Raw genomic sequence first — 16,656 nt, 5'->3', positions numbered from 1 at the left:
ATATCGATATCGGACTCCGAACAAGTTGCTAGCAAACAATCGAGGAGACCATGGGATCGGGGCAGGAGACGTGGAAGAGGGGCAGGAGTTACATGGTCAAATATGGGAATAAATTCAAGAAGAGGCACATATACATACTATACTGTGCAGTTCTCCTCAACACAATATTTGGGGAATTGGGGGTGCAATGTGGACTACAGGTTCCCCACCGACTGTGATCTCATTGGTTCCCAGTTCCGCTCCCTCCCTTACTCATTCCACTTCACTGACATCGTCACCTGCCACATCCACTGCTTTTTTATCTCAGAGCCTGGGTCAAACCACCTATACACTAAAAGATTGACATCTACTATAGGTCCACAGGGCTATCAGAAATGATGACAGCCTGTGATGTACCCACAAATGACTCCCATCAGATCATTAATTTCTCAGGAACCAACATATCGGAGGCTGACATTGCGTTGATGAAAAAGGGGCTCACTTTTGTACCAATTACTAATTTCAATCTGTTCAAGTGTGTCAAGGACCTTCATCTTTTTGTCAGAAAATTGCGGTGGCATAAGACCTTTTAACCAGATAGATATCAGGAGGTGCATCGAACTAGATATCGATTGTGATGATCTGGAAGGACTTCAGGACCTAGTGTCACTCCTCATGGATAATGATGTGGACAGTAGCATTGACCCTTCGACAAACCTGAGGAATAAAAGCACCAAACTCCCACCGAAGGGAGATGACAATAACATAGTTACATAGGTTAAAAAAAGACAGCGGTCCATCAGGTTCAACCGTTCTCAATAAATTACACGTCATTCATTGCTTGATTTACTAGAACCCTCAATGGCATTCGTAAATAAATAAGTATCTCGCCTTTTTTTAAATGCTGACACTGTATCTGCCATCACTACCTCTTGGGGTAGAGCATTCCATAGCTTGACCGCTCTAACTGTAAAGAACCCTTTTCTATATTGATGTCTGAAATGTCTTTCTTCCACACGCAATGGGTGTCCGCTTGTCCTTTGTAGAGTCCTTGGAAGGCACAGATCATGTGCTAGTTCTCCGTATTCACAACACATATACTTATACATGTTAATAAGATCCTCTCTAAGACGTCTTTTTTCCAAGCTGAAATAATATTGATGCATTACTCAAAGCAGTCCTTATTGATCTTGATGACCCCAATGTAACCCCAAGATGACATCACCACAATTCTACCCATAGGGGACGGAGGCCCACCTTAAATTGAAACACTATAAGGCGCTGGTAATAAAACCCTTCAATAAAGGAGGTATTATTGATATCCTTAACTCTAACCAATATAAATTAATGTGTATGAAGCTCCTGGAAGATAAGTCCAGTTATGAAGTCCTAAAAAATTACCCAACAAAGACTTACCAAAAATAATTGCTTGTTAGCAACGAAGCTAATAAGGGGCATGGAGAATCTAGGTTATGAGGAAAGATTAAAAGAATTAAACCTATTTAGCCTTGAAAAAAGACGACTAAGGGGGGACATGATTAACTTATATAAATATATGAATGGCACATACAAAAAAATATGGTGAAATCCTGTTCTATGTAAAACCCCCTCAAAAAACAAGGGGGCACTCCCTCCGTCTGGAAAAAAAAAGGTTCAACCTGCAGAGGCGACAAGGCTTCTTTACTGTGAGAACGGTGAATCTATGGAATAGTCACCGCAGGAGCCGTCACAGCAGGGACAGTAGATGGCTGTCACGAAGGGTCTGTGGACCCACTGGGCCGTACCGCCTTGGCGGTATGGCAGCTGGCCAACAGGGCGCAGGTGAAAGCCTATAGTTCGTATAGGTACCTGTGGCAGCTCAGACAGCAGCAAGGCAGGCTTGCCTAAGACTAGGCAGCAGGTCGACATCAGGCGAGGTGAAGCAGGTCAGACGTGGATGCAGCACGACACGACTTGGGCACAGCACAGTGCTCGACCAGAATGGTATGGAATGCTAGGAACAGGTACAGGAAACACACTAGGAGGCCATCACATAGACAAACTAGGAAACCTCAACAACGCTCAGGCATAGAAGCAGGGGGCTGGACCCCTCTTATAGTCCAGGGTACTCACGGGTCAAAGTTCATCAAGAAGTCCAGTATGCGCGCTGCCCCTTTAAGAGCGAGCATGAGCGTGCGTGCGCACACTACGGGATCCGGCTGAGGGGAGTGGAAGCGAGCGCTGGCATCTCCTGAGGAGGAGGCTGGGGCCAGCGCTTGCCGACTCGTGGCTGCGGCTGTCAGGAGGAGATTGGAGCTGACAGCCCGCAGCCACGGAAATTACAATGGCTTTAAAAAAGGCTTAGATCATTTCCTAGAGCAAAAAAATATTAGCTCCTATGTGTAGAAATTTTTACCTTCCCTTTTCCCTTCCCTTGGTTGAACTTGATGGACATGTGTCTTTTTTCAACCATACAAACGATGTAACTATGTAACTATGTAGCTATGTAACTATGTGATGGGGGGGGGGGCTAGACGATCCCTGATCAGTCTAAAGGAATTTGAATTCCTTTCTTCGTTACATCCACAGGGAGCAACCTTCTATGGACAACCTGAAGTCCATAAGGGCGTTGATCCTCTCAAATGCCAACTGATAGTGTCAGGAGTAGATAATCTTATGCTGACAGAATTATACGACCCTTTGTTTTATCGTTACCATCCTATACTACAGACAACTCGTATCTCCTTAAGAAGCTGGAGGGCATCCGTCTGTTACGATGACGGAGATGCAGCTATCTGCACAAAACGTAAGTATATCTGTGTGTGTGTGTATGTGTAATGTATGTTTATGTACAGTATATATGTGTATTATGTGAGTGTATATGTTTGTAATGTGTATGTATAATGTGTGTAACTCTGTGTGAGTAATTTGTATATACTGCATGTCCTGTGGGTACAATGATAGCAACAAAGATTATGTGCAATTAAAAGTGGCTGTGCACATGTTCTGTATAGATTGGGACTGGATTCTCAGAGTCCTCTCCTCCAAAGAACCCCACTCCAAAACTGTACCTCACTGCAGTGGTCCGTGATTGGATGGGTCTCTCAAGTGATAATCATGACATTCAAGTGTAAACTGGGACAGCGGGGGATTGTGAGGAATTCTAAAGATAAGTATATGTCGAATTTTATTATTGTATCGTTTTGGGCAATTTTTTGTATTTTTTTGGTTATTCCTAGAAATGCTCATTTTATCAGAACCCTGGACGTCTACTTATAATTGTTGTGGGCCCTTGATATACTACCTTGAGGTTGAAAGATTCTTCTCCACAGCCGGTGCCCCTTGTAGCTCATCATTTTGAGTTTCACATTTTGTTTTCCCTAATTGTCATTGGAATAAATCCTCGTATTCTGTAGTGAAAAATAATCGTCTCCGATTTGTTACCCGGCATGAGCTAAAATATTCCCACTATTATTCAAATGTCTACACAATTACCTGCCATTCAACTACTTACAGGACAGGTAATCAATCCCATCCATTCCCTTAATTACACAAGTTCACAAATTAATTTATTTGCATGTCAATAGAAGCTGCTCACATTTTAAAAGATACAAAGTTCAGGCCGTGATTCTATTCTTAATGTGCCTGGGATGTAATTGATCATGTAATAACCAGACTTTTACTGGGTTATATTTTGGCCGCTTCCGTTTTAATTAATGGGAGTTTTCATGTACTGTGATAAAAATGAACAAAAATATTCATTTATGGGATGATTAATTAAGCAATGGACTGAAAATCGTCCCTTCAAGTAATATTTTGCTACATTCTATGTATTCTATGCAGGGTTTTGCAAAAGTATTCACACCATGATAGGAAACGCAGCACCATTTTTATTGCATCAGGTGGACCTTTGAATATTTTGCCGTTTTTGTATACATATAATCCACATAAAAAGTTGAGTCATTGTGTAAATACATGACATTACTTATCTCGTACTGATCCTGAGTTAAAGCCTATATTATAGTCAATTATTACGCACTGAGATTAAATCTCCTGTTTTCTCCTGCTTATTCAGTGTCTGCATGGATATTTTTCTACTGATTTGTATTCTGGAAAGAGTAGGCACTGTATAGCATTTCATCTGATGTGGGTATACGTATACAGCACAGAATAATGCATTCAAGGAGGTCAGCTAAACTACGGGGGGAGTGTCTGTCGGCAAACTGTCGACTTGTTCCAGTAGCAACCAACAGAATTTTGAATGCAGTTCTGCAGAAGTGCAGACCAATCCAAGATAATAAACATGATTTCTTTACAAAGTTACTAACATTTCTTTGTAGATTATAGCTATATACATACTATAAAATGGTATTTAAAGGTGAACGTATTCTTTAGGGTACATTGACAGATTGCAGATTAGACCAGGATAGACTAAAAATGTGTGATCTTTAGGGACCAACCCGTGAGACCCCAACCAATCAGCAGGCTTCTTCACTGCAGTACCTGACACAGACCTGCAGTCATCCCAGTGGTCGCGTCTGGTACTGCAGCTCAGCAATGTTCACTTGAAAGGGGCAGAGCTGCAATACCGGGCACAGCTGAAAAGACATGGGCAGTGGTGTGGTGAGTACTGCAGTGTAGGGATCGTGGTCCTCTGGCAAGTACCCAAGACTCCTTTGTTCTGCTAATCGTTGTATTTCTTAGGGTCGGACAGCCACCAATCACACATTGATGGCCAATCCTAAGAACAAACCATCACTTCAGCAATTGAGACCTTTTTAGTCAATTATTTTTAACCTCGGTTAACTTACCCATTGTATAACACAGGAGTAAAAACTAGTTATTTTTTGGAGGAAACAGCCGGCAGCAAAAAGTTTTACAATATAGGATCAGAACAGGAAAGAGAAGGGGGAGAATTTTATGATGTTGATTTTTTTTTTTTTTAAATCTTTAGTATGCATTTAAAGGGGCAGTCATATCGAAGCTGCCTCGGAAATCAACTCCCGGCTCCCCTCAAACAGCTGATTTTGGCGGGGGAAGTCTTCTCTGGCCAGACATTCCCCCAGGGGCTGCTGCAGTGGAACTGTAGTATTACATGGCAGCTATTCAGATAAATGGCTCAAGTCTGCCACAACTAGTGACGCTCTTACAAAGCAGCTCTCCGATCTGGCTCATTTTCCAAGTCCTGAGTGGAGGACCCCCTTCTATGATGTCCATGCGCCTCAAAAGGGCATATAGACATGGATTTTCTTCATGAGACAACAACTTTAAGTAAGAATCTGTCAATGGTGTGAATACTTTTGCAAAGCACTATGTATCATCAGCATACAGATTACATATACACATAAATATTGCACCTAAGCTGATGGGTTACATGGAATATTTTTGTTTGTAAAGTGGGACTGGATAATGAGAAACATTCGAGCAGAAATCATTAAAATTTACAATACATTGAGCCGGGTTCAGACAGGGTCATGTTTAACCTGTACATGTAGATACAATCATGAGACACCGAATGATCACTGGTTCTCAAGTATTTTATTTCTTTCTGACTAGAAATCGTCCTTATAATCTGTCACCATGGATTGTTTTCTTTTTGATACTTTACAGAATTGCCAGTCAGATTTACAAGTGCTTTGAAACCAAGTGAGTTCATAATCCCTATTCTGAGCCTCCTGAGGGAATTATCGTAACACCAAACGTTGTAAAATTACATTCATTGAATCATAGCATAGATTTATATAATGAGATGTCAGGAATAGTGATAGAATTGTAAGAACAAAGGTGGGATAAATATATATGTATGTATAATGACACACTGCTCCAACCAGGACTGTTGTACAATAGACCTCAGAGGACTAATTACATCAAAACCAGGCATTTGGATCCATTAGGCCAAGTAAACAGATAAATTATAGTTCTTGCTCCAACACAATAATGATCCCAAATGCTACACATGATTGTTACCAGATATTAATCTCAAAAAGAAATTCTAATCACAATTAATAATATTATAAGTATAACTACTATAATACTGTCCTCTATATACAAGAATATAACTACTATAATACTGCCCCTATATACAAGACTATAACTACTATAATACTGCTCCTATATACAAGAATATAACTACTATAATACTGCCCCTATATACAAGAATGTAACTACTATAATACTGTCCTCTATATACAAGAATGTAACTACTATAATACTGCCCCTATATACAAGAATGTAACTACTATAATACTGTCCTCTATATACAAGACTATAACTACTATAATACTGCTCCTATATACAAGAATATAACTACTATAATACTGCCCCTATATACAAGAATGTAACTACTATAATACTGTCCTCTATATACAAGAATATAACTACTATAATACTGTCCTCTATATACAAGAATATAACTACTATAATACTGCTCCTATATGCAAGAATATAACTACTATAATACTGCTCCTATATACAAGAATATAACTACTATAATACTGCTCCTATATACAAGAATATAACTACTATAATACTGCCCCTATATACAAGCGTATAACTACTATAATACTGCCCCCTATATACAAGAATATAACTACTATAATACTGCTCCTATATACAAGAATATAACTACTATACTGCCTCCTATATACAAGAATATAACTACTATAATACTGCTCCTATATACAAGAATATAACTACTATAATACTGCCCCTATATACAAGAATATAACTACTATAATACTGCTCCTATATACAAGAATATAACTACTATAATACTGCTCCTATACACAAGAATATAACTACTATAATACTGCCTCATATATACAAGAATATGACTATTATAATACTGCTCCTATATACAAGAATATAACTACTATAATACTGCTCCTATATACAAGAATATAACTACTATAATACTGCTCCTATGTACAAGAATATAACTACTATAATACTGCCCCTATATACAAGAATATATCTACTATAATACTGCTCCTATATGCAAGAATATAACTACTATAATACTGCCCCCTATATACAAGAATATAACTACTATAATACTGCCTCCTTGCTGTGAGGTTGTGTGTCTGTAGCTCTCCTCATGTCTGGAGATAGCCCAGGGCGGGGCCACCCCGGGCGGGGACTCTCCCCACGCAAGGCCCAGGCTTCCAGGCCTCTACTGGGAGAAAACTCCCAGGCTCTTTCTAATGTGGATACAAGTCCCAAAGTGAATGTTGAGCATTGTAACACTCAGGATGGAAGCACCAGCGGCACAAGGAAGGAAGATGAAGAATGTAAAGTGAGTAAAGCTAATGTTGCAGCAGTAAGAAGTACTTGTGAGAGTGAAGCACTGGGGGGGCAGAGCACATTACAGGCACCTGGGGTGCAGCTCACCCCTCCAGCATCCAGACAGCGGAGAACATCCCTGGAGAGACTGACATTGCAGCAGAGTGAATGGGTGGCCAGCGTGGCGTGCTCAGGCCGCACAAGGTCTAGCAGCAGTAAAAACATTGAAAAGTCTGTGGAGGCAAAACCTGCAAGGAATACTCAAGGTGTTTCTACAACTGTTACAAGCCTTGGAGAGTGTGATCCAGCAGGGTGTGAGACCAGTGGAGCTGGGACGGTTAATCTGGAGGGGTCAGCGGCATTCAGACAGCCTGAGATCCTGCACCAGCAGAGCCCACAGTCTAAAGAGACAGAGCGTGCGCCTGAGCTGCAACTGGCGGAGGAAATCCCTGCTCTGGTGAGGAGGATGGGAGAGTTACAGAGCCAAAAACAAATGCTGCAAATACAAATTGACTGTGTATATAAACTGAAGAACGCCAATCCTAAGAATGAAGCCGTATATGCTGCTCAGCTTTACTCACTCGGGATGCAACTCGCACAAGTGGTGGGGGAGATGGACAGTGTCCTGGAGAGGATGGGGCCACTCGCAGAATCCTATAAAAACAAGGAACGGTTTTCTACTATGACCGACAGATAGAACTTTGATCCAGAGTTCAGATTCTCTGAGGCGGACTCGGGGTCAGATATTTTCCCAGATGATCCCCGGCCAGAGACCAGACTAGTGCTGCAACCTGCAAGGTTCTCATTTCTAGAAGCGGACGCACAGAAAGAGGAGAAAGAAAAATGGCAAAAATCTGCAGCTGTGTCTGAACAGGGGCATGGAAGTCGGATACTAGCACAGGCACCACAAGTCCCAGGATGCTCAGCACAACAGGACAGTGGACGTTCATCCATGGGTCAGGATGATGCGCTGACACAGCAGAGCTGTACTGCTGGGGCACAGACTGGGGGGAGTGGGAATGTACCTGAAGGGTTGTTGGTTGGAGGGAACGCACGGCTTGTGTATGATGTAGGTTTATCTGATGATGACATAGAGGTTGATGGGTCAGAAGATGTTCAGAATAATGTGCTTGATTTCCCCCCTCTAATTGTAAGTACACAAGGTGTGACAGACCCCTCTAGAGCAGACACTCGCCCTATAAGTCAGGACAGTGAGACCCGCCAGCCTCCTCCCAGAAATGCCTGGAGCCGCGGTGCTCCATCTTTTACCTCTGGCGCTAGCTATACAGGCCAGGCCTTTAAAAGGAGGAATGTGGTGAGGTTCAAGCACAAGGGCGCCAAGGAGGACCTTCCAGATAGGAGGTTTGTGGTCCGAGAACTTCTGTGTCACCAGATGGGTTTTGTGCCAGCAAATATCTTGGCAGTAATAAATCTACCAGACAGACAGGGCTACGATGTCAGCTTTAAGCTTACGCCTGACTTGGATAGATTCTGGGCACATTTTTCCAAGTTCAGGGACAAAACCGGTTGGGACAAATTTAGCTTTATTCCAGTGTCCAAGCCAGATACCGTTGGTGTCAACATCATTTTTTGGAATGAAGCTGTTCCTCCCCAGGATATTGTGGTCTGGCTCAGGCGACACTGTGACCTGGTGTCTGACCTGACCAAGAACAGAGACGCTGATGGTATCTGGACTGGAGGGTGGAGGGTTCTGGTAAAACTGCGCCAGCATAACAATGTGACTTTACATTTACCCAATTCCTTCTTCATTGGGAGAGAAAAGGGTGTTTGCTTTTATCCTGGTCAACCCAGAAAGTGCTTCAAGTGTGGTAAGACCGGTCACCTGGCAAACATCTGCACCGTGGTAAAGTGTAACCTGTGCGGTGAAGTTGGCCATCTAAGTTCCAACTGTCAGAATGTCCGATGTAATCTGTGTGGGAGGGTGGGTCACCCGCACAGGGACTGTCCTGACGCGTGGCACAATATCTGTAAACAGATTCCGGTTGAGGAGTTTATGACTGAGACGGACGCTGTAGAGGAGGAGGCTCTAATGTCAGGGTCAATAATGACCAGACAGGAGGTCCAGCAGGAGTCAGGTCATCCAGGTCCAGAACACCAGCAGTCGGACAGTACACAGGAGACCATGGAAGTTGTCCCTCGTGACCAGCCACCGGCAGCCTCTTCTTCTGCATTACCATCTGAGGAAAGGAGGGGTATGCAGAATAAGAGGAAAAAAAAAGACACGTCCTCTCGTAAGCCTGAGGGAGAGGAGGTAAGAGGCAGGAAGAAAGGGACCAGACCAGAAGTAATGGTCGTATCTAATAGATTCAGTGTCCTGTCAGAGTCAGATGGGGATTTTGAACGAGAGTTATTAAAAATAGATGGTGAATACGAAGAAGACACAAGGGACCATCCCTTAATAAAAAAGAAACCTTGCACTGTAGAAACCCCAGGACCGTTGGATATGGAAACAGGTGGTCGGCAGAGTGACCCCAATTCTTAGCCATTATGATGGGGGTCATTTATTTGCTTTTCTTTTTGTGTTGTGCTCTGATGGCCGGGTTTTCCTTAAAAGTTGCTTCCAGCAATGTAAACAGTATTAAAGTGAGGAAGACGAGGTTTACAGTCTATGATCATCTCCGATATCTGGATGCAGATGTCATCTTCTTACAAGAGACTCGTTTAACCACAATAGGGCTTATACGTGAGGCGGAGAGAGAGTGGAGGTCCGGTCCTTCTTTCTGGTCACTGGCTGTGGAGCCTTATGCCGGGGTCGCTATACTGTTTAACACCAATGATGTGACTGTACATAGGTTAACGGAGGTGTGTATGGGACGGTGTCTGGTCCTAGAAGTTACAATCCACGGTAGAAGGCTCCGACTCATTAATATATATGGCCCACAGACAGTGACCGACAGGGTCCAGCTTTTTAATGATGTGAAACCATATGTCTTTACCTCTGTTCCTGTGGTGATGGCTGGGGATTTCAATGTCACGAGGACATCAGGTGACAGATCCTCTGGCAGAGCAGTGACCAGGGACTCGAATGTCCTAAATAAAATGATCTTACAGGCAGGCTTGAGTGATGTCTTCACACAGGGTGGTAGGAAGCCAAAATTCACATATTGTTGTGCGGACAGGAACAGTAGGATCGATTTGGCTTTTGTCAACGCTACAGAGATGGTTACTGGGATAAGTGAAAAAGTGGTGCCTTATTCAGACCATATGGCACTGTGTTTCTGCTTAGGAGCCACTAAACGGCCAGACATTGGTAGGGGGCTATGGAAACTTAACTCTAGTCTCTTGGACGATAGTCATGTGCAGAGTTGTGTTGTCTCCCTTTTGCAAAGTCAATTAGAGAGAGTAGATTTTTACGATGGTGCTGCTGACTGGTGGGAGGATGTCAAGAAGGACATTGCATCGCTCTTAAAGAGACTGTCCATTAATAGAGGCAGGAGTAAGTACAGCCAGTATCTGAAGCTGCGTAGGGAACTGGAGTCACTTTGTTCAGAGGATAAGGATGACAGAGCAAAGATTGATCGGCTGAAATCTGAGATCAAGCAGTATCAGTATAGTAGGTACACGTCCCTGCTTCTGGAGAGGGATTATGGGCGTTTAGGGAAGCCTGATCCGTTTGAAAGTTGCCAAGACCAGGTAAAAAACAGAGTGGTCACAGGTTTGGTGGATTCCCAGGGTGTTCTTCAGGAATCTCGGGAGGGCATTCTGGGTGTGGTGAAATCCTACTATTCTGTCGTGTTTCAGAAGAAGATATTGGATAAAGAGAAAATGACTCAATTTTTAAGGGCAACTCCAAGCCCTGATACTGCTAATGTGGATTTTTCACCCTTGACAGCAGAATTGACAGTGGAGGAAGTTATTGAGGCCATCAACAACTTGCATCAAAAGAAGGCACCAGGTCCGGACGGTATAACAGCCGAATTTTATAAGAAATTTAAAAACCTTTTAGCACCAATTCTGGTGAATGTGTACAAAAGCTGCCTAGAAAACCACCTGATGCCTTCCTCCATGAGAGTGTCTTCGTTGATTTTGCTGTCCAAGGGTAAAGACCCTGGTGAGATCAAGAACTGGAGGCCAATTGCCCTCTTGAATGTTGACAGAAAGATTTTGGCAAAAATTCTGTTTTCTAGATTGGTCTGTCTGTCCCCAGCACTGTTGGCAGGCTCCCAGTTCGGCACAGTAAAAGGGCGGAACATCTCTGGGGCCGTTATCTCCATCAGGGAAATGTTTGAGAGATGTAAAGCTCTTGGGTGTGGGAGATATGTTGTTGCTCTAGACCAGGCTAAAGCCTTCGACAGAGTAGATCAGGATTATCTATGGGCCACTTTGTTAAAGTACGGTGTTCCGGGACAATTTATTGATTGGCTTAAAACTTTGTATTGTGAGGCAGAGAGCTTTCCTTTGATCAATGGCTGGCAGGGCGACAATTTCGGGGTTGAGTCGGAGGTGAGACAGGGTTGCCCGTTGAGTCCACTTCTGTATGTTTTTGCCATAGACCCATTTCTGCGGTTACTGCAGCAGTGTGATTGTCGAGGCGTACCGATCCCGCTTTGCTCACCCCTGAGTGTTGTCGCCTACGCGGATGATGTGACGGTAGTGATATCTGAGCCTAGTGAGGTGCAGATGTTGTCTGCAGCCATCAGAAGCTACTCTGAGGCCTCTGGGTCTCTGGTCAACTTTGAGAAGAGTGAAGCTTTCTGGGTATTGCACAGTGATCCAGACTTTGATCTGCCACAATTTGCGAAAGCCTCCACCGATATTAAGATTCTGGGAATTAAATTTGGGAGGGATGATAATGCCAAACTAAATTGGGAGCAGAAATTGGAAGCCGGAAATGCAAAGGTTCAGCGATGGAGAAATTGGAGGCTGACCTATAGTGAGAGGGTTAAAATGTTGAAGACTTACCTGGTCCCCGTCTTCTTGTATGTTTCTGTCATTTTTCCTTTGCCAGAATCTTTCTCCGCTAGGCTCTTTAGCCTGTTCTTCCAACTTTTTTGGGGGAACAGGTTGAACCCAGTAAAAAGAGGGATTACTTACCTACAGAGGAGAGAGGGTGGGTTGGGTATGTTGAATCCAAGGGTTTTCTTTGACTCCTTGTTTCTTAAAACAAATTTTGGCAACCTGGACGTAAATAACAGTGCCCTGTGGGTAAACAGTATCAGGGATTGGATATTGCCTTTTGCAGAGTCTTGGATACGGGGCGGCAGTCTCAAAAGGGGGCGATTGACACGAGACTTCCTTCCCCAGTATCTGGATTATGGTCTTAGATGTCTGAGGAGATGGGGAATAGACAAGTCCTATATTGAGAGTAAGACCAGGAGAGATCTATATTTCACCGTATGTAGGACTTTCTTTTCTTTACAGCCGGCACTTAAAGATTGCACAACAGCAACCTTACAGGAGAGTCTGAGGTTTCTCAATGGAGCAAGACTCCCGGGTAAACTTTTTGACATTGCATGGCTGTCACTGCATGGGAAACTTTATGTTAAAGGGAATCTAAAATATTTGAGTGTGTCAGATCGGAAGTGTCCCTTGGGTTGTCAACAGGAGGAGACAATGGAGCATTTTATAACCGAGTGCTGGGGAGGACAAAATATATGGCAAGAAATATCCTACAAGTTAAAAATCCCAAGACTACAGTCTCTAAAATACCCAGAAATTATTTATGGAGTACCAGCTAATGTAAATAACATTGACCGGGGGACCTTGTATCTGATAATTAATGTAGTCAAATATTACCAGTGGCATACAAGAACCAGAATGTCCATTTATAACGAGCCATTTCACCATATGTCAGCCGTGAACCTGATCATGTCAGAACTAAGGTGGATCAAATCCCTAGAAATTAGGAAAAATGAGAAAAACACCGCATTATGGAGGAATGTATATATGGAATAATGCTAGTTCTCTGTATAATGCAAACTTGTTGGTTTTTCTCCCTCCTTCCTTTTTAACAGCAATGGACTCTTGTTAAGTTAAAGTTATTTTCTAGTTTATTTTTCATCGTCATGTATGAGTTCTGTTAAATGATCATTTGCTTTGGAATTTTAATGGAATGTTAAATTTGTTTGTTTTTTTACTAATAAAAATCGCCTCCTATATACAAGAATATAACTACTATAATACTGCCCCCTATATACAAGAATATAACTACTATCATACAACCCCCTATATACAAGAATATAACTACTATAATACTGCTCCTATGTACAAGAATATAACTACTATAATACTGCCCCCTATGTACAAGAATATAACTACTATAATACTGCCCCCTATATACAAGAATATAACTACTATCATACAACCCCCTATATACAAGAATATAACTACTATAATACTGCCTCCTATATACAAGAATATAACTACTATAATACTGCCCCCTATATACAAGAATATAACTACTATCATACAACCCCCTATATACAAGAATATAACTACTATAATACTGCTCCTATGTACAAGAATATAACTACTATAATACTGCCTCCTATATACAAGAATATACCTACTATAATACTGCCCCCTATATACAAGAATATAACTACTATCATACAACCCCCTACATACAAGAATATAACTACTATAATACTGCCCCCTATATACACGAATATAACTACTATCATACAACCCCCTATATACAAGAATATAATTACTATAATACTGCCTCCTATATACAAGAATATAACTACTATAATACTGCTCCTATATACAAGAATATAACTACTATAATACTGCCCCTATGTACAAGAATATAACTAATATCATACTGCCCCCTATATACAAGAATATAACTACTATAATACTGCCCCTATATACAAGTATATAACTACTATAATACTGCCCCTATGTACAAGAATATAACTACTATAATACTGCCCCCTATATACAAGAATATAACTACTATAATACTGCTCCTATATACAAGAATATAACTACTATAATACTGCTCCTATATACAAGAATATAACTACTATAATACTGCCCCTATGTACAAGAATATAACTACTATAATACTGCCCCCTATATACAAGAATATAACTACTATAATACTGCCCCTATATACAAGAATATAACTACTATAATACTGCTCCTATATACAAGAATATAACTACTATAATACTGCCCCTATGTACAAGAATATAACTAATATCATACTGCCCCCTATATACAAGAATATAACTACTATAATACTGCTCCTATATACAAGAATATAACTACTATAATACTGCTCCTATATACAAGACTATAACTACTATAATACTGCTCCTATATACAATATATCTACTATAATACTGCCCCCTATATACAATAACATAACTACTATAATACTGCTCCTATATACAAGAATATAACTACTAGAATACTGCCCCCCTATATACAATAATATAACTACTAGAATACTGCCACCTATATACAAGAATATAACTACTATAATACTGCCCCTATATACAAGAATAAAGCTACTATAATACTGCCCCTATATACAAGAATATAACTACTATAATACTGCTCCCTATATACAAGAATATAACTATTATTATACTGCCCCCTATATACAAGAATATAACTACTATAATACTGCTCCTATATACAAGAATATAACTACTATAATACTGCTCCTATATACAAGAATATAACTACTATAATACTGCCCCTATATACAATAATATTACTACTATAATACTGCCTCCTTTATACAAGAATATAACTACTATAATACTGCCCCTATATACAAGAATATAACTACTTTAATACTGCCCCCTATGTACAAGAATATAACTACTATAATACTACCCCTATATACAATAATATAACTATTATAATACTGCCCCCTATATACAAGAATATAACTACTATAATACTACCCCTATGTACAAGAATATTACTACTATAATACTGCTCCCTATGTACAAGACTATAACTAATATAATACTGCTCCTATATACAAGAATATAACTACTGTAATACTACCCCCTATATACAAGAATATAACTACTATAATACTGTCCCTATATACAAGAATATAACTACTGTAATACTGCCCTCTATATACAAGAATATAACTACTATAATACTGCCCCCTATGTACAAGAATATAACTACTATAATACTGCTCTTATATACAAGAATATAACTAATATAATACTGCGCCTATTTACGAGAATATAACTACTATAATACTACTCCTATATACAAGAATATAACTACTATAATACTGCCCCTATACACAAGAATATAACTACTATAATACTGCCTCCTATATACAAGAATATCTACTATAATACTGCCTCCTATATACAAGAACATAACTACTATAATACTGCTCCTATATACAAGAATATAACTACTATAATACTGCCCCTATGTACAAGAATATAACTAATATCATACTGCCCCTACATACAAGAATATATCTACTATAATACTGCTCCTGTATACAGTACAAGAATATATCTACTATAATTCTGCCCCTTTATACAAGAATTTATCTACTATAATACTGCCCCTATGTACAAGAATATAACTACTATAATACTGCTCCTATATACAAGAACATAACTACTATAATACTGCCCCCTATATACAAGACTATAACTACTATAATACTGCTCCTATATACAAGACTATAACTACTATAATACTGTTCCTATATACAAGAATATATCTACTATAATACTGCCCCCTATATACAATAATATAACTACTATAATACTGCTCCTATATACAAGAATATAACTACTAGAATACTGCCCCCTATATACAATAATATAACTACTATAATACTGCTCCTATATACAAAAATATAACTACTAGAATACTGCCCCTATATACAATAATATAACTACTATAATACTGCCCCTATATACAAGAATATAACTACTATAATACTGCCCCTATGTACAAGAATATAACTACTATAATACTGCTCCTATATACAAGAATATAACTACTATAATACTGCTCCTATATACAAGAATATAACTACTATAATACTGCCCCTATGTACAAGAATATAACTACTATAATACTGCCCCCTATGTACAAGAATATAACTACTATAATACTGCCCCCTATGTACAAGAATATAACTACTATAATACTGCCCCTATATACAATAATATAACTACTATAAGGGCAAAGCCACACGTGGCGGAATTGCTCTTGAATTCCGCTGCGGACACTCCGCAGCGTTAATCCGCAGCGGAGCCGTTTCTCCATTGACTTCCACTTCTTTTTAGTATGCTTCATTTAGACGAGGCTGAAAATTCCGCTGCGGAGCGGAATTTGGTGTCCGCAGCATGCAAGGGATGTTGCGGAGTTGTGGCGGACTGGTTGCGGACTCATGGCGGAATTTCTCCATTGACTTCAATGGAGATTCTAAATTCCGCAATGAAG

General features: G+C 40.4%; 1 protein-coding gene across 1 annotated transcript; it reads left to right on the top strand.

Moving 5' to 3' along the window:
- Positions 1 to 8,101: 8,101 nt before the first annotated feature.
- On the top strand, positions 8,102 to 10,544 carry LOC142653054 (uncharacterized). The gene has a single exon (XM_075828763.1). The coding sequence runs from the start codon at positions 8,192 to 8,194 to the stop codon at positions 9,740 to 9,742; it is 1,551 nt and encodes a 516-aa protein (XP_075684878.1). The 5' UTR covers positions 8,102 to 8,191; the 3' UTR covers positions 9,743 to 10,544.
- Positions 10,545 to 16,656: the final 6,112 nt, after the last annotated feature.

Source organism: Rhinoderma darwinii, chromosome 5 (assembly GCF_050947455.1).
Source record: "Rhinoderma darwinii isolate aRhiDar2 chromosome 5, aRhiDar2.hap1, whole genome shotgun sequence".
Taxonomy (NCBI): domain Eukaryota; kingdom Metazoa; phylum Chordata; class Amphibia; order Anura; family Rhinodermatidae; genus Rhinoderma; species Rhinoderma darwinii.
This window is presented reverse-complemented; position numbering and strand designations above follow the sequence as displayed.

Coding starts and splice junctions, on each gene's coding strand:
- LOC142653054 (XM_075828763.1), top strand. CDS start 8,192: ATGGGTCAGGATGATGCGCTGACACAGCAGAGCTGTACTGCTGGGGCA.